The sequence below is a fragment of the Carcharodon carcharias genome, chromosome 8 (assembly GCF_017639515.1).
Source record: "Carcharodon carcharias isolate sCarCar2 chromosome 8, sCarCar2.pri, whole genome shotgun sequence".
Lineage (NCBI taxonomy): Eukaryota > Metazoa > Chordata > Chondrichthyes > Lamniformes > Lamnidae > Carcharodon > Carcharodon carcharias.
The window spans coordinates 85,612,748-85,640,173 of NC_054474.1; the positions used below are offsets into that span (position 1 = coordinate 85,612,748).

Genomic DNA, 27,426 nt, shown 5'->3' on the forward strand with positions numbered 1-27,426 from the left:
TTGTTTAGCTTTGTCTACCACTTGCTACCTATATTGTTTGGCACGCAAGTAGTGTGTCCTGTGTTGTAGCTTCACCAGGTTGACACCTCTTTTTTAGGCCTGGCTGGTGCTGCTCCTGGCATGCCCTCCTGCACTCTTCATTGAACCACGTTTGATCCCCTGGCTTGATAGTAATGGTAGAGTGGGGGATATGCCGGGCATGAGGTTATAGATTGTGGTTGAGTATAATTCTGCTGCTGATGGTGCACGGCGCCTCATGGCTGCCTAGTCTTGAGTTGCTGGATCTGTTTGACATAAATCCCATTTAGCACAATGGTAGTGCCACACAACATGATGGAGGGTATCCTCAATGTGAAGATGGGACTTCATCTTCACAACGGCTGTGCGGTGGTCACTCCTACGGATTCTGTCATGGACAGATGCATCTGCGGCAAGTTGAGGTCAAATATGTTTTTCCCTCCTATTGTTCCTGTTATGAAATGGCAGATGATCTGTGCCAGGTGGACCAAATCCACAAGGACTTGGTTGCACTATCACAGTGGTTTTGCAATTTGTATTTATTATGAGATGATGTGTGCACTGAATTCAGAAGTAGTAAGTCAACAAGACCTTTAGAGATTTTTAAAATTAAATTAAAATATTTATTAACAAAGTAAAAGATTTCAAGCACATACATAAGACTATAATTACTTCTATAATAACTCCTAAAATTCTTAATTAACCTGACCCCCAATTACAACCCCTTTAAGGCAACGGTTCAAAATAGATTAAGATTTTAAACAGAATCAGCAGCTTAACACAATACCCAAGTGACGGTGGAATTCCAAATGACTTTTCCCCAACTTCAGTTTCATTACATAGTAGACTCATGCACACATGGCTAAAGGATTCATTAAGGCTACTTCACACAGACATGCTAGATTTTACACGACCTTCTTTTCATACAGCCTTTCATTCTCCTTTATATATGTTTCTCTCTTTTTAATATGTAAATTCTGTTGTTCCATATGTCTTTGAAACCGTACCTTCCTCATAATGTAAAAACTTTCCTGTTGCTAGTATTGTCAGTAACCTTTGGGAAAATAAACACACTGTTTAGCCCTGCTTATCTGGCTAATTGTAAACAGACTAAGATCCCTTTGAAATCAAAATCTTATTTATCTAAAAATGTGAATTTTCTTCACACCTTACATGCTGAGCCAGCATCCTTGTCATGTTTGACCTGATGTCATGAGGCTTCATGGGGGCCAGAGTCAATGTTGAGGACGTCCAGGGCAACTCCCTCCTGACTGTATACCACTGTGCCGCCACAGTGCTGGGTCTGTCCTGCCGGTGGAACAGGGCATACCCAGGGATGGTAATGATGGTGTTTGGGACATGACCTGTAAGGTATGATTCCATGATTATGACTATGTTAGGCTGTTGCTTGACTAGTTTGTGAGACCACTCTCCCAGTTTTGGCACAAGCCCCCAGCTATTAGTAAGGGGGACTTTACAGAGTTGACACGCTGGTTTTTCTATTGTCGTTTCTGGTGCTTAGGTCGATGCTGGGTGATCCATCCGGTTTCATACATTTTTATTGACCTTTTAGCGGTTGTGTAAAGCAGGTATCCAAGGTTGCTTGCCAATAGGTAGATGGCAAAAAAAAAATGCAAGAATCCAATGCAAATATTTTTTCAGTGTCTCTGCCATTTCCTCACTTCCCCATGATAATTTCTCCTTTTCCTTGGTCCTAATTGACCTACTTTCAGAATCACAGAGCAGAAGAGGCCCTTTGGCCCACCGAGTCTACACTGACACGTGAGAAACACCTGACCTACCTACCTAATCCCATGTACCAGCACTTGGCCCATAGCCTTGAATGTTATGATGTGCCAAGTGCTCATCCAGGTACTTTTTAAAGGATGTGAGGCATACATTCACTTTAGCTACTCCCTTCCCTTTTGTAAAAGCCTGTTCATGTGCCTGCCAAGTCTACTCTTCCATTTTTTTCCCTTTTATCAATTTTTTGGTGGCCCTTTGCTGGTTTCTAAAACCCCAATCCTTAGACTTACTTCTAGTCTTAGCCTGTGCTTTTAATCAAATACAATCCTTAACCTGCTTAGTAAACCACGGATGAATATTCCCTTTGCGCCTTTGCTTTTCTATGGAATACATTTTGCATTGTTTCTTTCAATATTTCCCATTGTTTATATACCAGCATGTCTTTTAGTTTTATTTACCCAATAAACCTTATCCAGCTCCCCCCTTGTACCTATGTAATTGGCTTTTGTTTAAGTTTCAGATTCTTATTTGTGATTTGGAGTATGTCATTTTCAAAGTCATTATGGAATTCAACTGTATTAGAATTTAGGATGTCAGGCTGGGGTGATTTGAGCTCTGCCCAACTTTTAGTTAGGATTGATCCTGATTGAGAACCTTGCCTGTCGTGTCTTATTGTTCAATCTTGGAAGCTGGTTGAAAATCATGCAACCAAGAAAGTGTGGACAGGCTTTGAACATGCTGCCATAGCTCCAATTATGGTAGATTGGAACTGAATACTGGAAGTCATGTCAGACTGACCTTGGTACCACCTTTCACTTGCTTGTGGGACAATAGTCAGGCTTCCTAGATTTAATTCCTGGCCTACTGATTTCAGCCGTGACTAAAATTAGGTTGCTACATTTGACCTTGGGTTTGATAGGAATTGACCAGTGTTCCTGATACTGATCACTTTGCAGCAATCACTGCTTGAGGCTGTATGTGGCCAAATGGTAGGTGGGATAAGATTGGGGTTGGTGATAATACCCTCCTCAAGGTTCACACTTAAAGAAGGGTGATTGAAGTGACAGATGGAGCTTGGCACCCACACGTCTGCCAAAAAGAGAGGAGGAAACAGTGGGTGATTCATAATTGTGTGATAAACCCAGTCATACATACTGGTGCTGCAATATCCTTAATTTCTATGGTGAGCAGTGATTAGAAACCCTTTTCAAAGCTGTTGCAGGATAGTGATGGTCCTTTGTCTTCAACATACCTTTGTGAGCCTACATATTGAGGCAGTTTTGGTCTGATGTAATCCTGCTAAAATCATTGCGTCAGCTGCCTGTCATCCATGTGATCCATGGATCCTTAACCCCAAACAAACAGCTGCAAATTCACAACAACTGTGTATGTATGTCAGCTGTCATGGTGCACACTGCTCTGAGAATGAAAGGGCTTTGAAATGCATTGCCTGTAATAACTGAGATCTTGGGGCAAACTGCAGCAGGGAAAGCAACATTCTAATGTGTAATTCTTCAAACAAATGCTAACACTTCAGAGCTTGCATTGGTGGTTGGGGGGGATCGGGGGAGGGGGCAATATGTGTGGACAGTGGATTTCTACCCCCCAATCACTGAAATTATATTAACGTCAGCAAAATGAGATACGCGTCAGGCAATTGGGTGGAATCTTTGATGGGTTTGGAAGGTCCGCTGCTGTGCAGCTGTGTTGATACATGGCTGGGTTTGGATGCTATGTGTGAATTCTTTTTGATCTTGTGTTTTTAATCATAGGATAAACAACTTTTCCATCACCTTGTGCATCCCAGCACCAGAACCTGTCAACCTCTTAAAGACCTAACGGGGACTGCACTGCATAGCATGTGACAAAATTCCTTGCAACAATTTTCATGATGTATGTGATGTTCAACTTTATAACATTAACGTAACTGAAATAAAGTTGCTGTGTCTCTCGGTGAGCCTTATTGTCAACTGAGTTCACTGCTTCCTTACTTTTTAAAAAGCAAGTTTATAAATTAGCTAATAATGGAGATTCAATCCAGAAACCAGCATTTTAGTATTTAAAAAATTGGCTAACATGATGTTGAAGATTCATGGTAAGGTGGGGCAGTGGATAAACTCAAGTGCTGGAGCTACTTTAAGCAGCATTGTGTGTTACATGTGACACGAGAGAAGCAGATGCCCTGACTCCATTTGCTATTTAAATAGCAACTTCAATGGAAATGAAATTTCAGTTCACTCTCTGATACTGGAGTTAATAGTCAGTCCATTAGAGCAGAGCCTGTGAACTTAGTATTGTCTGCGTTTGAACTTATTCAAATCTTTATCCTTAACCTTCTGCCCTTTTTGTGTGTTATGGATGCTCATCATTCGATGTTAGGAACATAGGAACGAGAGTAATCTGTTGAGGTCCCTCAAGGCTACTCCAACATTCACTCAGATCACAGTCTTGATTTTCAATTTGGGCTCAGGAATCTGATGCCCCAATAATTTCCAGGTCCCGAACCCCACACCACAACTACATCGCTCACGTGACACTCTCTCCAAATGTAAATGCCCTAATTGAGCTGGAGTCAGGCTCAGCACCCAATTAGTGGTGCCCAGTGTTACTAGGAGGTGGGAGCAGCCAGCAGAGCATGAGCAGCAAAAGCAGATGGCAGCCATGATGGGGTCTGCTGCTGCCTTGCAGAAGAGAGGAGGCAGCATATCATAGGGCCAGCAGTTTCAATGCGCATAAAAGTGGACAAACGACCAACTGACAGGTAAAGCAATCAATCCGACGCTAGATCCCCTGGGTCCCAAAATTTTCAGCATAAAAAACCTTTAACTTTTGCCCACGTTTAACCAAACAGCTATTCTCTAATGTGAACTGGACTATTCTGGTTTAGCGATTTACAAATCGAAAACTGCCTTCTGGCTACCTCCAGCCAGTTAACAAGCTCCTCAAAGAAGTTAAAAGGAAGTTATTTGGGGGCAAGCGAGTTCTCAACCACCTGCACTCCACAGCCCTGCCACCCTCACTTTGAAAATTCCAGCGTGTCCCAAAGGTGCTATCTGGGAGTGTTATTTTCAAAGTGCACCTGTTCCTGTTCTCACCCCCTTAGGCAATTGGAAATCTTGGCCCATGGCTCGTCTGTTCCTCAGTTCTATTTTTCACCTTTGCTCCGTTTCCCTCTTTAGCCTTACCTAATGAAAATCTATGGAGCTCAGTCTTGAAAGCTCCAATTGACTCTCAGCATCCACAACCTTTTAGGGAAAACATTTCCAGATTCCACCTCCCCTTTGTGTGAAAAATAGCTTTCTGATTTTTGAGCCATGGAGTTATACAGCACAGAAACAGGCCCTTCAGCCCCTCGTGTCCATGCCGGCCATCAAGCACCTATCTATTCTAATCCCATTTTCCAGCATTTGGCCCACAGACCGGTATGCTATGGCATTTCAAGTGCTCATCTAAATACTACTTAAATGTTGTGAGGGTTCCTGCCTCTAGCATCCCCTCAGGCAGTCTGTTCCAAATTCCAACCACCCTCTGGGTGGGAAAACTTTTCCTCAAATCCCTCTAAACTTCCTGCCCCTTACCTTAAATCTATGCCCCCTGGCTAATGACTTTTGCTTCTAAATTGCTTGCCTCCAACCTTATGATTATGTTCCCTTGTTTTTGATAGCTTCATCAGGAGAAACTGTTTCTGCCCTATTGAATCCATTTGACATTTTAAGCACCTCGATTGGACCAACATCTCAATCTCATATAGTTGGGAATACAAGCACGTTTATGCAAGTAGTCCTCAGGACTGGACCATCTAAGTTCTGATTTTGCGTGGTATGCCAAACACTTGCTTGCGTTTTCCTCATGGAAATATCTTCTTGCTTGTTTCGGGGCCTTTTTTGGCCAATGTGCAGTATTTGGCTAAGGGTGGGTGACGGCTGGGGATGTTGTTGTGGGGGCGGGGGTTGGGGGGGCATGTTTACGAGCAGCTGCTTGCCCACTAGAGTACTCCTCAACCAGCACCTCAAGAGTTGCATTAGAATGGCATGGAATGGTTCTTTTTAAAAAATTATAAATCACATTTTCCTGTCCTACTTTGCCCCTCCGCAGTGACTAAGAGGTTTAAGGCAGCAAAAAGTTAAGTCCTATAAAACTGGGAAGTCCCAGTTAGGTGATCTCAGTCAGACAGGGGCCAACCCGAGGGCCGACAGCTGATTTTAGTGCCCTTGGGTTGTGGAAGGGAAAAATAAATAGGCCATTTTCATTTCAAATTGCTGCGTAGTGTACTTTGTGAACAGGGTGAGACTTGGCTGTGATGGTACCCAAATTGAAATAACTGACAACACTCACGTATGAAAGATATACCAGAGCGACATACTACAGCAATGATTTTAGTCAAATGCAACTGAAAGGAATGCGGTGGATTTCATGGGCAACCCCTCGATACTTCACTATTTCTTCACTTGTGAGCTGTGTCTAACTCTGGGTGCTATGCTTGGGGAAGGATGTGAAGGCCTTGGAGAGAGTACAGAGGAGATTCACAAGAATGATTCCAGAGGTAAAGGACTGTAGCTATGAGGATAGATTGGAGAGGTTAGGACTGTTTTCCTTGGAAAAAAGAAGGCTGAGAGGAGACTTGATAGAGGTATTCAAGATCCTGAGTTGTACGGACAGGGTAAATAGTGAGAAACTGTTCCCACTTAAGAGAGCATCAAAAACTAGAGAGCACAGTTTCAAAATAATTGGCAAAAGAAATAATAGCATGTGAGGAAATTTTTTTTCATCAAGAGGGTGGTTTGAGTCTGGAACAAACTTCCTGAGAGAGCGGTGGAGGCAAGTTCGATCGAGATATTCAAAAGAGAATTGGATTGCCGTCTGAAAAGAGAGAATGTGCAAGGTTACGAGGATAAGGCAGGCGCTTGAGACTAGGTAGAAGGGTCTTCTAGAGAGCCAGTGCAGATTTGATGAGCTGAATGGCCTCCTTCTGCACTATAAACATTCTGTGACTATCAGCTGGCTGCTGATCTGGGGATATTGGATGAGTTGTTTTGGGGTGGGGATAGGTCACAGTTAAGCCTGATCCAACCCTGACCTTTCATAATGCTGCTTTTTCTAGCAGTGATTTCTGGATTGCAATCAGGAGCAAGAACCTTGCTTGATATTACCCGTCAAACTCTCTAACATACGGACATAGGCCAAATGTACTGCTCTCCTTGCTGGCTGGGTTGGATAAATCAACTGTGGATTACACCTGTGACCTTTCTCCATCTTTCAAAACCACATCGGACAATGCTCTAAACAACCTGACACACTTTTTACCAACAAAAGAGGCTTGTTCATTCTCCCCTTCTCTGGACTGGCACTTACTCTCAGCTCAACTGTGTGGAATCCCATCAAACTGTAAGTTGGTACTGGATCACCTCATCTAAGGAATTTGTTCTGAACATCATACCCAAAGGTACAACTTTAAATTCTGACCTTTTTTTCATTGAGGAACAAAATTGCAGGACTGCCTGTTGCCTGTTGAGGCCTTGTTCGAGGCTTGTTAACCAGCTTTCAGAGAAAAGATAAAGAGGCCAGTGTCCACTGGGGGAAATTAAAAGGACCAGATAGAAGTTAGCTCACACATTGACCTTGAGCTAATTCAGTGGAGCTGTTGAATTCTTTTTGCAGATTGTCTGTTCAACAAGCAATTTGTTCAACTCACTGGTTCAGTGTTGTTGACTGATTGAACTATAATTTTCAATATAAGTTACACATACAGACAGAGTTTAAAACTTGCTTTGATAATTAAAAGTATGAGGGTAAATCATTTAGTAATTGGATGCCATCAATCTACAAATCAGACTTTTGACTGTCTCAGTCAGCTGGCCTGTTGAGTTTTCCTGCTTCATCTAATTTCCTGCAGCTTCCCACTCTCTGAAACTGGATTAACATCCTTGGCTGTTATTTAGCCAGTTTAAAGAAGCACAGAATGAACATTATTTCATGTGTGTTCTGATTGCCCAGGCTTCTCTCCTGGTTTGCTGAACAAAGTTCAAGACACAAACTCACCCACTGGAAATCTAAAATTAGAGGTGGAGGGAGAAAATCAATACTAGTATCCACTTAACAATAGTATTCTCACTTTTGATGCTGGCACCCTTCAAGATCTCAGTTCCACCTGGTGTACTCCTTTTCCTTCCCTCCTCTGCCCCCACCCCCCATCTAGTTCCTCCCACCCCCAACTCCCCTCATGGCACCCGACTTCCCTTTGCCTTTTCTTTCCCCCTTTGCTCCAATCTCACAATATAATTGCAGTAATTGTTGCCCATAGCAGTGCTCCATCACAAAGAGCAAAGGGACCGGGGCCACAGCCATTAGGTTCACTGCTTCGTGTCCACCTGACTGAAGTAATTACCATTTCTATTCAATGTTGTTAAAATTTAAAAATGATTGTATTGTCACATTTGCTTTCTCGAATGGAAAATATCTCTCAAAAGTAATTAATATTTGGGCATCAGTATTTTGTAAGTAAGCGATTAATATTTTTGGCAAACAGTTACTGGAGCGCATATTCAACAGAATATACAAATATTTCCTATTCATTCTATTAAATGTGCTGCAAGACAAAGGCAAATATGAATAAGTTTAACTTGGAACAATGTAACTTTTAAATATTGTGCTCTAATTTTGAAGGAACCTTCTGGTTTTGCATGGGTGTTGTGCGGGGGCTGGGGTTGTTGTATGTTGAAGCATCAACAAATGCCTCAGAGTTGATGTCTAACAGCTCTAGTCATGGTGTAGGTCCTGAGGAGGAGACAAGTTGAAAGCTGGAATCTCCAGGAAAATGAAAATTGGGGAGCCAATCATGTGATGCTGCTTTTATCCACCTTGCAGCTGATGAAAGTGAAGCATTGGTGATGGCCTGGCAGCGCACTGGAGGAACAGACAGCACATTTTCTTGTCCATTTTTGATGTGTGTCCTAGCGAGACCTAAAGTGAGAGGAAATAAGCATTTCAGAACCTACAAAGAGAAAGTAAAGCTGCAGATCACTGTAACATATGAATGAACTTTAATGTAACCATTCCTTTAATTAACAGTAACCGTTCCTTCCTCGGCTGACGTTGAGGTTGATAGTTTGGTCTTCTGCAGACGCAAGCAAGCAGACGGGATTCAATTCTGTGTAATTACGTGTCACCTCATTAGTGCACAGAAGCCTGAAGCAAAAACAAATCCATTCCCTGTCCAGGTCTCAAAGGGGCTCTGTCTCTGTGTAAATATACTCCGTGATCTGTTACGGTGACAGGAGGCATGCACAGCATTGCCCTCTGAGCTCAAAGTGGTTTGCAGCATTGTAAGACGTAGAAAAAGATTTCCCAGAAACTGTGATGAACCTTTTGATGTGGTTAAGGCCAATATTTTGCACCAGCTTTATAGAGAGCAGAGTTAGAAGACAACTTCTTTCTGCAGCTCAACTTCCATAACAGATAATGGGAGTGAAAGTGGGCACTACAGGTCCCTTAAGCTAGCAAAATGATGTTGCCGACATGCATGCGTAAGCCTGATGCAAAGTCTGTCGGATGCCATGTTGATAAAAGTGCACGCACCTAACATCGACCAGAAGTATACAGATTGGTCAGCTCATGATGCCATTCAGAGCACAATGCTGATTTGATGCAACTCAATGGCGAAAGGCCACTGCTTAAGGCCCTCCTGCCATAGCATATCGAGGAACTGGAAACCATGTAAAACCCCTCAGGCTGTATGTGCCAGAGAATGTTTGACATGAAATGTGAATGTATATTGTAAATATAGCCTGTAATGCGAAATGTAGTGAGGCATTTCAAGTGCTATATTGAAAGAAACTGATCTGTATTGCGCTTTACGGAATGTCAAATTTGAACAGTTATGTATTGTACCTTTACAAATTCAATGAATGAAGCATGTTTTTAGGGGAAAAAAAAGATTTGATGCCAGCGTTGCCATTTTGGAGCTCTGCTCCAGCTAACACCCTCGCTGAACTCTGTACAGCTGATCACATGTTCAGCAGCTTGAAATCATCACCCCCTGCAGCTCCCCCACCCCCTCCTATGATGCACCGGTGATGGAAGGAATGAATGTTTGAGCTGGTGGATAAGGTGCCAGTCAAGTGAGCTGCTCTGTCCTGGAATGTGTTGAGTTTTCTATGGAGCATTCCATCGCACTTCTGACTCTTGTGGTGCTTTGGGGATTTGGGGGATGACTGCAAAATTCTCAGCTTCTGACCAGCTCTTGTAGCCTCAGTATTTATGTGACTGCTCCAGGTAAGCTTCTGACCAATGTAGATCCTCTCAAAATGTTGTGCTGGTCACTGGAATCTATCTTATTCGAAATGGTCATACCTAGTTCTTGTGTGGCATGAATATAAGATTTCTTGGAGCTAGACTTCTGGCATTGACCTGTTCCACTATCTCTTGCCACTGCCTTCTGAGTATGTGCCTGGGAGGCCCCCAGCAGCCTTCCAATGTTACAGGGCGTCTCTCCTCCACTCAACCTCTTTGAACAAGGCCTCCAGCACAGCATCTGAAAACTTTGGCCTCCACATTGTTTCACAGCCAGCTATTTTCAGATTGTTGCACAGCACCCAATGATCTCAGCACCACCATCAGGCAAAATCCATCTATCCCCATTCCAAAAAATGGGTGCGGAATTGCACCTGAACTGGTTCATGGGGGATAACCAGTTTAATCCCCAAAACGTCTAACATAAGCACCAGTTAACTGGAACTGATTTGGATGGAATTATGATCAGAAGATACAGAAAAGGAACCCAACCGTATTCAACTTTTTAAAAAGTTAGCAAGGGCAAGCACTGGGGATTGAACTCAAAATACATTTTCTAATCTGATCAATTTAAAATATGTGACCCAATGCAGTCTGCAACTGCAGAAGCACAGTCTGCAGTGATTCATTTATAGGATTCTCACTGTCAGTACACCTTTTCACAGTTGAAAAGAATGATTATTGCAACTGTGAGCTTTTCTGTCAACTTGTTGAATACTTTTTGCCAGTTAAATAACATTGACATCATTGAGTAGGGTTTTGGGCCTTTACTTGGCTTGACAATGTGCAGGAGCTAATAGATTAACATCAGTAGAGATAGAATCAAAAGTGCTGTGTGGGTCAGTTTCTGCCCCTGATAATCCAGCTGCCTCACACCATCAGGCTCGGTAACACCTTCCTGTCAGCACCCTATGCTGCTGATTGTATCCCTACTGATGTTAATCCAGCTATAGTGTGAACATGTATGGTTAGTGTATTTTATGATGCAGAATATACTAAACTGTGACCTTGTGGGAGTTCAACATCTGTTAGCAAGGCTCGGCAGGTATTAGTCTCATCACAATAGAAGGTTGTGGTTTCAAGCCTTGCACAGTGAAGCCTTCTAGGCTGACAATCTGAGCAGGATTTTCCCAGGCCAATGGGGGTGGAAACAGATGTGCGCGGGCACACAATTGCGCACCACCAGTCGGTGTGCCAGTTTGCCGGCCCCATTCCACCTCTGAGCCACTTTCCTGGAGGCCAAATCGGGATGAGTGTATTGAGGTAAGTTATGGGCCAATTATCAGAGGCTGACTGGAATTTTCCACTTGGCCTGCAAGTCCATCCACCACGTTGGTGCATGGCAGATGCCTGGAGACAGCCTCCTAGAGGTGTTGGGGTAGGAAGGAGAGGAGTGATGTGATGGGAGGAAACAGTCGAGCAAAACATTAAGGCCACACCCACCCCGGTTCCAAATGCTCACTGGTCACAGCTGTTACTTCAGGCCACCCTGAGGAAGGATTTCCCAACAGCTGTGGCCACTAGAAGTTGTTGAGATGGCACCTAATGATGGAGGTCCCCTCCTGCACCTTTACCTGCAATGGTAAGCTACAGCTCCTTCTTGCTAGAGGGCCTGCTATTGGCCCTCCAATTTTGAGAGCCCACCTGCCATCCTTAATTGGATGATGAGCCTGCCATCTGGGCACTAATTCAGGCAGAATCACTATTGGGTGACTGTCTCCCACAACGTACACTGGTGGCACATCTTTGACCCTGACATCAGAATCCTGGCCCAAAACCCAAAACCCTGCACTCCAAGGTAGTGCTGAGGGAATGGTGTTTTGGTCTAGCCACTTTCCTTTTGATGAGGTGTGTAACCAAAGTGTGAATTTCAATCTTAACCCAACGATTGTTTCCTAAAATGGTGGTGAGTGGGTTGCACTGAGTTTTTGAAGTGTCTCCACACTGTATTTTTTGAAACAGGCAAATTCAAGTGCTGGAGGGCTGCCCGCTCAATGTGCTATAGTATCTGGTGGAAGGCACTGAGTGTGTCAAAACAGCAAGTGTGTCAAAACAAAGTGAGGATTCCTTGTGGGCTAGAAAGGGAAGCAGATCTCCCTTGAGCACCGCAAGGAATCCTTCGGCCTCCCCAACCTCCCTTCTTCCCTCTTAGCACCAACATCTGTGGGTAACAATTTTCCCACTTTCCCCGACGTTAACAAACAGGGAACTGGTACCTTGGCTCTCAGATAATGTACGGCTCTCAACCTAATTTCTCACCAACATTGATGTAATTCCTAGCAAGCATGAAACTGTTCAGCGCTATTTATATGAAACCCGGATAAAATGGCTGGGTCTCGTGAACTCTCCACAGGACATTCCTACCCTCCCCAAAAATTCCCTGAGTTAAAATTCGAGCTTCCCATTCACTAGTTAAATGGATGCCAAAGATTTTCCTTGAACCAACAATACCGAACACTCGCCACCCCATTCCAAATAACTGATCACTAAGGACAGGGTATGTACACTTAATGGTGTGTGAAGTTTGTACTGCACATAAATAAAGGACAAACTGCAGTGTACAGTACACTACATCTTGTGCAGTTCAGGGTGTTACACAATGTAAGGTAAGCCTGTTTGGATTGATGGTAATGCATTAGCTTGTAAGCTTATATGGTTTTGCTGTAATATACTGTATGCACCACCAGTTGAGCTGTGACTTTATCACAATATGGAATGCACTGCAGCACTGGGTTGCTACAAATCAGTCAGATAAACATATTATTGGAGCAGTTTGGGAAGTTCAGCGTTTTGAATATGAAGTGACCAGGAATTGTACTGGTCCTACACTAGGTCTGCATATATCACCTGTGTGTTTGATCACTTTTGTTCTACATTTTCTTATCAGGCGACTCAACAGGAATAAACTTCAGGTCCTTCCTGAGCTGCTCTTCCAGGGTACCCCAAAACTCTCCCGACTGTGAGTAACCAAAAGATTATTTTATTTGTGTTCTACACCCAACTTTTAAAGCAAATTGTCCTTTTGAGTTAATTTAACTTACAAATAGCCATTTAGTAGTACAGAACCTGAGTATTGCTAAAGAAAAGATATATGTTTAAGCTTTTTTTTCCTTGCACTCATCAGGACACTTCACAAGAATACCAATATTAGAGGAAAACATCAATTTATACTGTATGAGAAGAGAGTGTTGATTGGTTGGCAAGTGGTGTTGCCATAGAGAATATACCAGTGTTGGTGACTGACAGTTAACTGTTTAGACATCTCTTTTTTCAGCAATACTTAACTTGTACAATTGGCTGTGCAGTGAAAGATAAAATGTCTACAATGTTTTTTGCTCAACAGATCAATCAATGCCTTGTTTGTGAGAGTTGATTGATCTGCCATCTCAGTTCCCACCCCAATTGTGCTTATTCAAATGGTTTGACTCATTGGCCAATCAAGAAATCGTTGAGCTATTGTGTCAATCAGAATGTTTCCAAAAAGTTCAGGATAGTAACTTGGATTTTTTTTAACAGAACTTTGTCAAGATTTTGCTACGCTGTGTGTAAAGGTGCATTGATGCGTTAAATACAAAATCTACCGTCCTCTCAAACAATGCCCTGCTGCATGCTTGGGAGCGAGCATTTTGGGAACAATTAAGATGTGTTTCAATAAATGATGGCATTTACTGAGCTAGGCTAAACAAACTTTTCTTATGTTTCACAGATTTATTATTTTCTCCCTTTATTCTTTACCAGTTTAAGTATTTTTAACTCAAGACTGGAATAATTATGAGTGCCTATTTTAGGATTATTATTTGGCAAGTGACAATCATTTGGCTCAGATATTTTTGGGTTGAGTAACTGCAGCTTCCCTGCAAGAAAATTGTATGTGTTTAAGCCCTCAGAAGGGCTGCGATTTTGTTTTACTGATTTATATACTAATGTAGATTTCAACTGTTATATTGGAGTGGACTTTTATTGGCTGGTATGTTGTCAATGGCTTTACTTCTTGGCAGAGTCAAACCTGGTTAGACAGGGTAGTGGGTTTCACCAGAACAGCTGTTTGGTTCCTGTTTTCCATGACTATCTTTAAAATGGACCTTTAATTATCACAGAAGTGTCAAATGATTTACCTAATCAGCAGTTTCATGCAAATTCCATTGTTACAAATTCTTTCATGTGCTAATATTGTAGAATGGCCAAGCTTTTTTTTATTTAAAAAATGTGCATTTGTTACTCATCCCTCTGTGTCCTTGTTTTTCCTGATTTTGCAGTCAGGTCAGGTGATTAGTCACAAATGTTTATGATTCTTGATGGTGCAGAAGTTGGGGTAAGGCCATTTCATCACTGATGCTGACAGAAAGGGAAAGATTATTTCCAACGCTGTTAAATGTGTGGGAACATGGTAAATTTAGTGTGCAAGTCCAGTATTCCTAGAACAAGTTTATCATCACTCCTCCTAATATATCCTCTTTTGGCTTATTGGTGCCCATTTCTTTGATGACGCTCCTGTGAAGTGCTTTGAGATGTTTTTCGGCATTAAAGGTGCTCTGTAAACGGAAGTTGCAATTGAAAAGAAACACTGAACAGAGAAAATCTTTACAAATGTTGTTATCATTGATGGCTCAATTGCTTTTTAGAGCAGAAAGCTGGGACAATAGCATATAACTCTGTGCTTGCAATTTTTCCCCACTGTTAACTTGGTTGCACTTCTAGTATGGTCGCAAGATGCCAAGCAGAGGCCCAAGTTACTCCATAGCAAAAAATAAAACCTAGAGCATGAGTTACTACCTGGCCCCTCTTGCAACCCTCCTGGTAGCTGGTGGAAGAAGCCTGTCAGGCCAGCCATGCATCTACTTGGCTGCAGTTGCTGTTTGATCCAGGGATTGGAGTGAAAAAATAAAAGGGCGGGCAGATAATAACTCAAGGGGAAAATTCACACACTTCCAACGAGTCCATTTTCTGATTGAACAATCTGTAAAGATTCTGGCATTTTATTACCCTGTAAACCCAAAGTTTGCCCAATAAATTTTGTTTTTAATTATTTTGTTCTGAATTTTTTTAAAGTAAGACATAATGTGGGTGTGAATATTTTCTCCCATTGTTGATGTTCTAGGCTTTAAACAAATTGAAAAAATGCTTTCAGAAACATTCGCTATCCTCTCAGTTGACATCCAATCTGTTCTGATTGATCTCAGAGACTAGTGAGAGGGAAGTACTGGGAAGCTCTTTGACAGGGAGAGGGGAAAGTTCACTCATCCTGACCTGTTCTCTCCCAATTCCCTGTGATTGGATATATTCTGACATTGGTAGCGATCTAGCAACACATTGCTTGACTGACTTCTTGGGCCAGAAATGGTTTTACAGGCCACTACTTCTACATTTTTAAGACTACTGCTCATGCATTTTTGAAAACGTAAACAGCCCATCAAAATAAACAAAAGTCAGTTTGTTCCCATTGTTTCTGTGCCTTCTAATGTGGAGTATTGAACATCAATTTCTATCTATCTAATTAATTTTTTAAAATTAGAAACAAATAGCAAAACTCAAGCATTCTGCTGCACCCAACCTTGCCATCGGTTTTGATAAATGCTCGTCAATCAAGAAGGCTGTCCGCGTCATCAAAATTTGTAAACCACTAGATAACTGTTTTGATGTCTGATACTAGTGGCAAAATGTTTTAGAGAGGTAGTACTGATGGATATTTGCAGTGATGTAGGAGCCCTTTCACCTTGGTGTGTAACTGAGGGAACTGCAGGCAATTTCACTGCTGGCATAGGATATAGAGAGTGCTTCACTGAACCAGAAAGATATGTGCATCACATACTTCCTAACATCAGGAGTTAGTTTACTTTCTTCCATCCTCTCATTGTTTACTATGCCATGTGTTAATATAACATGGTGGAGAGGGTCACCTTGTGATCTCAACATTACTCCTGGTTACAGGATACCGAGTTGCAAATATCTGGTCATCTCTCAGTTCCTATGCTGTTTATATTATCCAGGTTGAAACTGTAGGGATAAGTTTTATCATTGGGTTCAAGGCTTCTCAAAATTGGGGTACATATTGGAGATTCTGAAACAGAAGTCAGCATACCCAATGCGATTTCCCCCTCAACTAATTTTAAGGAATGGAAATTTATGTAGGGCCCGTAGACCTCTCTTGGCAAATTCCTGACACATTCCCATCACTTGAAACTCAGCATTAGGACCACGGCTTCATAAAATTGACTTATCCTATTAATGGGTGTAAGTGTGAAAGAAACTAACAATCTTAAAAGCTAGTTAGTAGTTTTCAATAGTTTGTTTTTCCTGGTCCGTGACAATGCACACTGGTCTATCTGATCACGTTGTCCTTTTTTACCAGAACAATGGATATTTTAAAATTAATTCATGAGATGTGAGCATCATTGGCTAGGCCTGCATTTATTGCCCATCCTTAATTGCACTTGAGAAGATGGTGGTGAGCTGCCTTCTTGAACCGCTGCAGTCCATGTGGCGTAGGTACAGCCAGAGTGCTGTTAGGGAGGAATTTGAATTAGAAAGAGTGAAGGAATGGCAATATGGTTCCAAGTCAGGGTGGTGCGTGAGTTGGAGGAAACATGGTTTCTGAGTTGGAGGAAATGATTTAGGTAGTGGTATTTCCATGTGCCTACTGCCCTTGTTGCTCTAGGAGGTAGAGGTCACAAGTTTAGAGCATGCTGTCAAAGGACTCTTGCTGTAGTGCATCTTGCAGGTGGTACACCTTGCTGCCACTGTGCATTAGTATAGCGGGGTGTGGAGGGGGTGGGGGTGGTATTGGGGTGAGGTGGTAGGGTGCTCAATATTGTTGGATGGGTGCCAATCAAGCAGGGTGAATTGTCCTGGAGGATGTTGAGCTTCTTGAACATTGTAGGAGCAGCATCCATCCAGGCAAGTGGAGAGTATTCCATCACACTCCTGACTTGTGTTTTGTAGATGGTGGATAGGCTATGGGGGAGGAGTGAGAGGGGGTGGTGCAGAAGGAGAGTTACTCACCACATAATTCCCAGCCTCTGACTAGTTCTTGTAGCGACAGTTTATATATGGATGGTCCAGTTAAGTTTCTGGTCAATGTAACCCTCAGGATGCCAGAGTTATTTGGAGAGGTATGGTGCCATTTTAAAGAGGCCCACACATCCCTGTAGGAGAGGTCAGATGCCCTTTTTAAGAGGTAAAGTGCCCTTTAGGATTGTTAAGAGAAGACATGAATGGGCATAAAAAGTGGATAAGCTCAGTGGGACGGTCAACCTGTAAAGTCATTTAAATCCCCCAGCCTTTTAATTTTTTGGAAAAAAAAAGGCTTGATGTGACTAGACTTGCAATTTCACAAGCTGCCTTTTGGCATAAGCCTGAGGGTTATCATCATAGGGTTAGTGCTGCTTGACTACTCCCATAGCCTATCATCAGCACAGTGGGGGTTGGGGGGGTTGGTTGCTGTGCTGTAAGATCACAGTTTGATTGACAGCTCCAAGTGCTTCTCAAGACATTAGCTGTCTTTGGTGTGGGGCTATGAATACAAATATTTGTTTTGATAAAGGATTAAGTACTTGAGGGAATTTAAATGTATTGAATGGATTTCTATGTATGAGTTTTTTTTTAAAAAGTGATCTCTACAATATACACTTAGTACCTTAATTTATTGCATCTCACCATGGCTCCTGAGATCTGTCCATGGTAAATACTGGGTGAATCGGCATTGAAGATGTAAGGGAAAAGTATGGTGTGGGTATGGGTTGGCATGAGTTGGCACAAAGTTGGCATAGGGGCTATAAAGGATCATGGGGTTTGGGGAGCATGAGGTAGCATGGAGAGCATGACTGGCCATGGAAGTTGTGTAGAGGGGCATAGGTTGGCATGGAGGGCATGAGGGACCATGGGGGAGTGGTGTTGAATGGGGAGTATGAAGTGGCATAATTTAACGTGGATGGGGCATGGGGAATGTATGGGGGAGGTGAAGGGGTGTGAGGGGTAACAGCTGTTTTTGGTTTTATTGAGCTTTATTGTAACTGGAATGAAGTCTGGAACACTGAGACAGGCCTTTTAACTGGCCCTCACCTTGGCAACCAGCAGCCCCTGTAGCTAGCTCTTAACTCTTTGCAAGGGTGGTGGGCCCGACTCCAGTTAGCACCTCCCCACCACCCCCAGAACAAAAGTCAGATCATCCAGGGCACTTCCTCCTGAGTTGGGTTTGCGGAGTCAAGAATTTTTCCAACTCTTTGCTCCCATCTCAGGAGCGAAAATTCGGCCCTCGGCCGTCATTTCTGCCAATATTCCCAGTGACTACCTCTGTCTCTTTCCTTGTTTATTTTTGAAACAGCTGCCCTGTTACAGTCATCTCTTGTTCAGCTACCTAATGTACAATGGAACGATGTAATGAAATTTGCCAGCCAGAGTTTGAAGTGAAATAAGCTGCTGATCCTGAGCCCCCGTTCAGTGTGAGCCCACAACAAAAAAATACACCCATAACTTGCTAAGAATTGACAGTCACTTTCAGAAAACCCATGAGGCTTGGTGGTTTAGGAAATGGAGCTAGTGCAGCTGGGATTGCTACCCTCAGTTTTAAAGTGAAAGCTGGGTAAAGGGAACTAACCTGGCAGTGCTTGATGTTGATATATGGGGTATATCTTCCAATTAGTGAACTTCACATAGAAGCATTTAACATACTCATACCACATTTCCCTTCTGTGTGCTATTAGATCAAGAATAATTTAAGCAATTTTATGGGGTACTTTCCCAAGCGGAATATGTATGACTGGATGTACAAATGGGGTGGGGAGGGGGGAGAAATTTTATCCCTCATCTTGAAAAGTATAATAACAATCCAAAGAATTAGTGGTTATAATTACCCGACAGGAGATCCGATGGCATCAAATGCAGGTAATATTTCTATAGCATGTCAGTGGCATAGTTTGAAGGGCTGGTGTTCTCAAAGGAGCAAGACAATCTAGCACCTCTTGTCATGTGCCTTTGCATGACACCCTTATGAAATTGTGATTAGCTTCATTTCATGAATTATGATGGTTATTGATCTGCCACAGCCTCTTCCCCCACCGCCCCTTTGTCATTTGTTACGACCATGCGTATGTTTTTTGAAAATTCTTTAGTAAGGAACTTCAAAAGAATTTTACTAAGTTGATAGATTGAGAAAACATCTCCCAAAAGGAGGCCACAAAAGCCTCAAGTTGAGACTCCATCTTTCATTCTGAGGCTTGCTTGTCAGCACAGTGTTTGAAGGCAAAGCTGTGCGGCTGTCGGGAACAATCTGCTTCTAATCTGAATTCAGGCATCACTTTGCTCATTTTCCGAGCCTTATTCCACCTTTCTGTTTTTAAGCAAAAAAAAACTAAACCTCCAAAGGATTGGATAGTCCAATCATCTTTTACCATCTGGATCTGTTAAAAATTAAAGATTGCTGAACCCCATCTATATCATTGTGTCAGAATAAATTCAATTGATAGGCCGCCCTAGAAATCTCATCTCTTGGGTATTGAATCCCTGGATATCATTACCCTTTTACTGGATAATTTACTCTAACCAGACCTCTAGGCCTTCATTTGATTAATCACCTAAAATGTGAGTTCAGTGATTGCTTGGAATCCTGGAATAGTTAAGGGTTTGTTGACAGGGCAGCATTTGGTTTGCATTCTGACATCTACTTCCTTTCTCAGTGTTTTCATGGTGCAGGAGATGGGAGCAGTTATTTTACTTGCAAAAATTCGGGACTTGGCTTGTTTATTTATTAAAAGGTTGCCCACAAACCATTCGATTGTGCAGCCATGGTCCAAGTCAGAGCTCCTATTACTATTTCTTTTCTCGGGAGGCTGCATTAAGGTTGGTACCTCCAGGGGGTCATTTGCTGAGGTGTTTCACAATTATTGACTCAGCAGAGATTGACACAAATTCAAGACAATGATTTTGAAAAGAAAGCTTAGCCAACAGGATTTATTCACTCTTTAATGATCAAGACAGAGTGGTTTGTTGAGAAGCTTTCTAATCTTGTAGCCAAGTTGTTGTAATTTTTTCTTTTAAATAGTCTCCAAGTGTTTTGAATGTGTTGATGCTTAAGAAAATCAGTTTCTGAATTGAACAAGGGTGGTAGGGGCAGGTTTCCTATTTGTCAACATGCAGGCTCAGCTTTATCCCTGCCTACTGGTGAGGGTGGTGGCAGGGGCACGGAGGTGGTGGTGGGGGCGGGGTCAGCGGGGGGAATGCAGCTGTCTCTTAACACTGTTTTCCTAATGCATTCGCCATTGCCCCCTTTTACTTCACGAGTTTTCATCAGCATACAGGCCTCCCACAGCAGACAGGCAAGGTCTCGTTAATATTTAATCATCGCTGCAATCTTATCTCCAAATTGCAGCAGCAACTGGCAGTGCAACCAGCAGGTGTACTCCTGCGGCCTCCACAAGGAAACCTTGGGCTTTTCATGATCCTGTCTTCCCCTCTCCCTGCCTGCAATCCCCTCAGGACCCCCACCCCTGGTCCCGATTCTCTTACACACTGCCTCCTTTATGTTCCTGCCAGGCTCGGGCATGAGTCAGACTTTCAGCATAAGACCCAGGGCTTAAAATGGCTTAGGCCTCATGCAGTGATTGACATACACTCTTCCTGTGCTCAGCACACCCAAGTCACATCCTGAGCTAAAGCCAAGGCCTGTGTCACATGCTGTCTAAAGTAGATAGTGCGTTGAAATTTGTTGCAATGAGAAATCCAGTGTCAAATTACCAATTTGTCTTGATGTTAGTTTTATGTGAACATGTAATATGGGCTTATTTTATAAGGCTTTGCCAATTTTATAAGGTTCTGCCAAAGAATTCTTATTAATGGTGAAGAGTGGGGAGTGCGGGATTATTTTCAACATAAATATTGACCCCTCTCCCAGTACAAAAATGATGTAAAAATCCTTGATCTTCTGCACGAAAACATTTGAGCTTATCAAACTAAAGCAACTCCAGGGCACAAATCATTAGTCCAGGTAGATCGCTGAGCAACGACTGCCATTTCTGGAATTGGAAGGCTCATGTTCACTATTCAGGCTGATCCGGGGTGTTGAATTGAGGGTGTTTCTGTGGATTTGCTCCTTGATGCATTTGTAATCTCAAAGGGGTTCCCTGGCACCAGATGATGCCCAGACTGACAGGTCTCCGCTCAACATCAAAAGTGAGACTATACTACACAAGGTGGGGGATAAATCTTTTGGTGCTGTATAGATGGAGGGAGTAAGTCATACTCAAAGTATCCACCTAGCTATTGTGGGGAAGAGAAGGATCGAAGAAGCCTACAATAAGAGAGCTGAAAAAGAGGAGATTAGGCAGCGAGACATTTGAAGGAATGCTAGCGGAGAAGACATACAGCCAAATTAAGGAACCTTCATTTCTAGACCACTGGCTGTTTTCTTTTAAGTGCTCTGCCTGCGAGACAGCAGTGTGACAAGACCATCAGCAAGTGTATAGCCTATTCTCTAAAATGTGCGCTGTTTGGGTGGAATTATAACATCCCTCCCAACAACAGACCAACGTAGGCCAGAGACAATGTTCCCGCTAAGCTGTACAGCTGCACAGCAATCCGGAAAGTACCCCCCCAGTGGAACAAACAGGCCGAACAACATGTAACATTTACTTCAAATGCACGTGTACATGGTCATGGAGCAATCCTAAAGTGACTGCAATAAACAGGCTGTGCAAAACAAAGAAAAATTAGAGGCAACATTGGTCAAGGGGAGAGTTTTTTTTATTTGCCCATGGGATGTGGGCATCACTGGCTAGGCCTGCATTTATTGCCCATCCCTAATTGCCCTTGTTCAGAGGGCATTTTTAGAGTCAACCACATTGCTGTGGTTCTGAAGTCACATGTAGGCCAGACCAGGTAAGGACAATAGATTTCCTTCCCTAAAGGACACCAGTGAACGAGATGGATTTTTACGACAGTTGGCAATAGTTTTGTGGTCATCATCAGACTTTTAATTCCAGATTTTTATTGGATTCAAATTTCACCATCTGCTGTGGTGGGATTCAAACCTGGATCCCCAGAGAATTACCCTGGGTCTCTGGAATACTAGTCCAGTGATAATGGTACTATGTCACTGCCACGGCAAATATGCCAAACACGATTCCAAAGCACTCTGAACTTCCAGTTCAGCCACAGTGGGTTTCAGCCGCCCCAGCACTCGGCTCTCAAGATACAGGTCCACCATTATAATATGTAAATGAGGCTCCATTCCTCAGGATTTGGCCGTCTTTTGAATTTAATAGGCTGGCATGGTTTGCATGGGCTCAAGAAACCCGCCAACAAAAATGGTGGGTGAGGGGGAGCAGCTAGATCCTACAAGGAAGTGGTTTTTGGAGCACTGCCTGTGGGCCAGGAGGAGCAGGAATACTTCCCCCCGACCCCTCAAGTAAATTTTCTGTTGAGATCGGCTGGGCCAACCCTGCCCACCCAAACCCAAAATCACTCCTGGCTGCTGGGGTCTGGTCCCAGCCTTGGGGTGGAAAATCAGCTGCCGCGCAAGCTTGTGTTGTCCCTAAAGGTCTGGCTGACTGTTTTTCTGCCCCCGGTATTTCTTTCCCTGATGGTCCTGGTTTCAGCTCCTAATGTGTCACTGCTATGAGTAGGAGTTCCAGATGGCGCAGCAGAATTTTTTCCCCCTAGATTGGGAATCCCACCTATAGAATAACATGCACAGAGTCAGCTCCTGGAGCAAAGCAGCACCAGCAGTTGAAAACTGAAGCAGTGATTGACAATGCTGAAAACATCATGGACAGGGAGCAATCTATGAGAAGGTGGGGGAATGCCTCTGTGAACTGGGATGGGCAGGATACGAGGAAGGACAGTTTCTGTTATTCCCAAGGGAATGTCGGGCAGGGAAAGAGTTACCAATGAGAACTCGAGGAGGGTGAGAGAACCCTTGTGAACCACGTATAGATATGGGAGGGAGATGTGTCTGTGTGAACTGGGGTGCATATGGACAGAGTATGTAGAAGCACTGGAATAGAAGATTGCCTTGGTGAACCTGGAGGAGAGCTTGTAATGAAGATGGTCTCTGCAAGAGAGGGTAAGAGCATCTTTGTGAAATGGCATGGTTCGGGTGCAGTGGGTGCGAACTTACTATCGAAACAGCTTTTTAAAAAATGATTGTCTGGCTTGCTTGTTGAATTTGGAGATCCCAAATGTAATTTATCTTTGCTGTAACTCTTTGAGATTCAACATCTCATTAACTGTGAAGTCAGAAAAGTGTCTTAAAATAACCAGAATATACCATTTGAATATGGAAATTAAAATTATTGCAGAGAAGCACGTCGGACCTTGTCTGTACCAATGAGTGGAAGAGGGTTGGAAGTAACATTTTAGAGGAATGCTAGAAATTTTAAATTTGCCTCCAACACACCTGGCATGACCTAAGGGAACTGGGACACAAGAGGAGAAAAGTAGTCTCCCTAAGGGAGCTGGCAGGCATGTGTGTCGTCATGGTTCCATGACTGATGTGAGGCCCTTGTGCTATAAGCCCGGCCATTTGTGCTCAGTGACTTTTCATCTGACACTGTTTGAGGAGAAGTATGTGTTTAGCTTCAAGTGCATTTGTAAGAAATAGCAGCAGTTGCATCAGCATGTAGCCTGTAGTGTCCATACCCACTTTATTGTGGCTTCACCACCAAGAATGAGCTAACAAGCCGTCATGAGTGCTGGAACTTTGCTAATCTGGGGACTGCTACATGGTGCCCAGCAGTTTGGAGTGCAGATGGGGTGAGATGAAGAGAGGGGCAATTCACTGGGGCTGTTAAGAGTTAAGAAATCAGCCCTGGTGAAAACCGCAGCAATCAACTCATGCTTTTGGAAGTTGTGAGGCTGAATTTTAGAAATACAGTCCTGACCCTTGGTAATGCATGCCACTTGATGCAGCATAACAAGCTTCTATTAACAGCGGGGCACACACTGCTGGATCACTGTGCGGCCTGTGTCAAAGCTTTGAGTCTGCTTCCACTTTTCTTCAAGATGTTTGAATTACATTACTTCCTCCTCTCCAGAAATAAGTGAACCTTTGCACAAGGTTGCTTGTTCCAAAGGAGTATTGGATTCCCATCTGGAGAGACCCTTGATCATGTTGTGGGGGTGAGGGGAGAGGGGAAGGAATGCCTCCAAGGCCTCACATGGCCCAGGGAAGCACCTATCCTGCTCTGTAGTACTGGCAATAGCTTTGTCTATTCTCCCTTCTCCTTTAGTGGAAATACCTGCTTCTAGCTGGGACATATTTTGATGGTCACGAATTCCTCTGTTTTCCTGTCCAGTTGTGGGGAGTGGCCAGGTCCTGCCCTCACCTGACATCCACATAACTTTCCAGGGCCGAGGGTGGATGGTTCAGGGTTGGGAGTCCTTGCTAATTTTCCACTCCCTAATTCAAAACATCTTAGACCATTTGACACTTAATCCCACCCCAGCTACAATCAGTAATTCAGCACATACTAGGAAGGGAAAAGAAAGAAAGACTATCAAGACCTTGGGTCATCCCAAAGTGCTTTACAGCCAGTGAAATACTTGTTGATGTGTAGCCACTGTTGTAATGTTGGAAACATTGCAACTTGCATACAGCAAGCTCTCACAAAGGGCAATGTGATATTGACCAAATAATTTGTTCCAGTAAGTTTGCTTGAGAGTTTAAATGTCAGGATGTCGGGGACAACTCTCCAGTTCTTCTTAGAGTAATTCCATGGAGCTTTTGCATCCACTTGAGAAGACAGATGGAGCATCCTTCTGAGTTACAGTCTAGATTATGGGTTGAAGTCTCTAGAGTGGGGCTTGAACACAGAAGCTCCGACTTTGAGGTGAGAATTCTACCACCTGAGATAAGGCTGACTGTAGGAAGCCTGAGACCTCCCGTATGACTCAGCCACTCACTGGTTGATCTCACTGGGGTGGGAATGAAACTCAACTAGAAAGGGACCACACAATGGTTGGTAGTACGTCAGTCATCCATTGTACATCCTGCACGATTTTCCTTGTCATTGAATCAGTTGAGGTGTACAATGGGTGGCTGCTCTGCTACTGCCTATTTTGCACTCGTGCTACCACTGAATTTCATCCCATTGATGGGGAGCCCATTACCTAACTTTACAAATGGACTCAATACATGCAAAATTATGCAGAGGTACCATGGAAATAGTTCCAGGGGATTCATTATGGTCATGGTGGCTTGGTTTTATCTCATAACTTTCCAAATGCTTTCAATCCACTTTTGCTTTAACCAGCAAATAAACTTTCCTATGGATACAGCTGTCTGGAGAGCATTTTCCATCCCTCTGTTCCTGTTGTAGTCCAACTGTAAAACTCCAGGGTTCAATCTATCACTGTTTTAATTAGCTACATTTCTGCTGCCTCAGGCCCAGTGAAGAAAAATGACTGCCAAGATTCCCTGAGTATCTCAGCAACCTTTCTTGGAGTGATGTGACCATTGATTGACCTTGTCAGTTGGTCGGCCTGGGGATTCCCTGTCGTGTATCCATGTTCCCACCCTGTTTTTCTAAAAATAAGGGAACCTCAATAAGGACGCAAGCAGGATGAAGTGGAATTGAGGGTTGGCCGTTCGCTTGTCTGACCCAGTCTGCAATCTTGTCCCTTATCAGCCAAGATTGTTTCGACACCCTGATGTAGTCTGCGTGCTCCCAAGTCATTGTTGAAATTGTGCTAACAGCAGTAGGAAGCGGAGGGTAATTACATTTCTAAGTGTATAAGGGGTTTCTATGGCTTTGAAATGCAAACCGACTTGTAGGCTGTTTTTAATCCGTTTCCCAGTCTGCACATTTTCCGCTTATGCCATTGCTGACGAAATTCTGGAATGAGGCCGCAAACTGACAAGTAAATTATTTCGGGTAGTTTCTCAGTGGTTTGCCCGAGGAAGCACATTATCAGATTTGTGCTAAGAACAAAAAAACTGCGGATGCTGGAAATCCAAAACAAAAACAGAATTACCTGGAAAAACTCAGCAGGTCTGGCAGCATCGGCGGAGAAGAAAAGAGTTGACGTTTCGAGTCCTCATGACCCTAGTTCTGTCGAAGGGTCATGAGGACTCGAAACGTCAACTCTTTTCTTCTCCGCCGATGCTGCCAGACCTGCTGAGTTTTTCCAGGTAATTCTGTTTTTGTATCAGATTTGTGCTGCCTTGCAACTTGTGGTGCGGACATAAACGAGCGAGGGGGGTGGAAGGAAAAAGCCCCATTTATTTGTTTGGCTTTGCTGTATCCTCATGAAGTCTAATTTGCAGAATCAATCTTAGTTCAAAGCCTGGGAGTGTAATTTCTGTTTGTGTGTGCGTGTGTGTGGATGCGCGCACTGCAGAACAACTTACCAAACAATCCTTGTTACACGCTTGCCTGGTGATTGAAAGATTTCACTGCTGGGTTACAGCATTGAGAATCCCAAATGAATAGCTTTCTACTTTGTTGATGGAAAGTTTTTTTTCTAATTGCAGATGAATTGTTGATATTGTCTTGCTGTCATTTTATTTTCCTTCTCTCCTCTTTTTAATTGTGAGATGCTCTACCTGCCAACAGGGTATGACACAGAATGCTGTGTATCCCTGGTCTCGTTGTGCTAACACAGAATATTTTGTGTCTGCTGAGGGAAGGAAAACATTAACTTTATGAAGAAACAACTTACTGTAGCTTCATCTTGCCATGAGATTCAACAAGAGAGAGCAAGATCATGTGCCATTGCATCACTTCCTGTGATGATGTACACTGTCTCATTAGCAAATTACATAGTTAGAACACTGTGTCTCCTGCCAACGCAAAATAGCCATCTGCGCATGTGCATTGGTTCGCGCATTTGTCACTCTGCTTAGTCAGAAAGCTGTTAATGTCTTGATTACACACAGGATGTAATTCTGGTACAAACTGGGCCATAATATTGAGTAATTGGCACACTCTTGGTTCATAATCTAACATTTAAATATGAGCGTTCATAGTATGATCAAATTCAATTTGAAGTTTGAAAAGGAAAAATGTTTTCAAAAGGAGTTACAGTGTAATCACAAACAACCTGGAGGGAATAACCATGAATAGAACATCTAAATGTATCAGTCCCACCGAGTTAAACACTGTAGGTCCCCCCCGCAGCCCCATGCCCACCACCACCCAACTTGCCCCCGCCCCCTCGCCCACTGTAGGTTTAGAAACTTTTGTCTATCTGTGATGGGATTGAAATGGTAAGAATTCCCAGTGATTTCTGTACACTGTGTCACCTGATGATTTTTCTCCCACAAATCCAGAGGGATGTCCCTATCCCTTCAGAACTGGGGATGCATCCAGGTGCAGTCAAAGTTTATGTTAGTTTCTATTTACATAGATTCAGGGTGCGACCCTGTAAAACAGTAAACATGGT

The 27,426-nt window shown here is 43.1% G+C and overlaps 1 protein-coding gene across 2 annotated transcripts in view; it reads left to right on the plus strand.

Moving 5' to 3' along the window:
- LOC121280945 (slit homolog 3 protein-like) overlaps positions 1-27,426 on the plus strand; it is a 738,609-nt gene that overhangs the window by 64,353 nt on the left and 646,830 nt on the right. For both annotated transcript variants that reach the window (XM_041193415.1, XM_041193416.1), the window contains one exon: positions 12,941-13,012. In XM_041193415.1, coding sequence (XP_041049349.1) covers positions 12,941-13,012 — 72 coding nt within the window. The remainder of the gene's footprint in view (positions 1-12,940; positions 13,013-27,426) is intronic.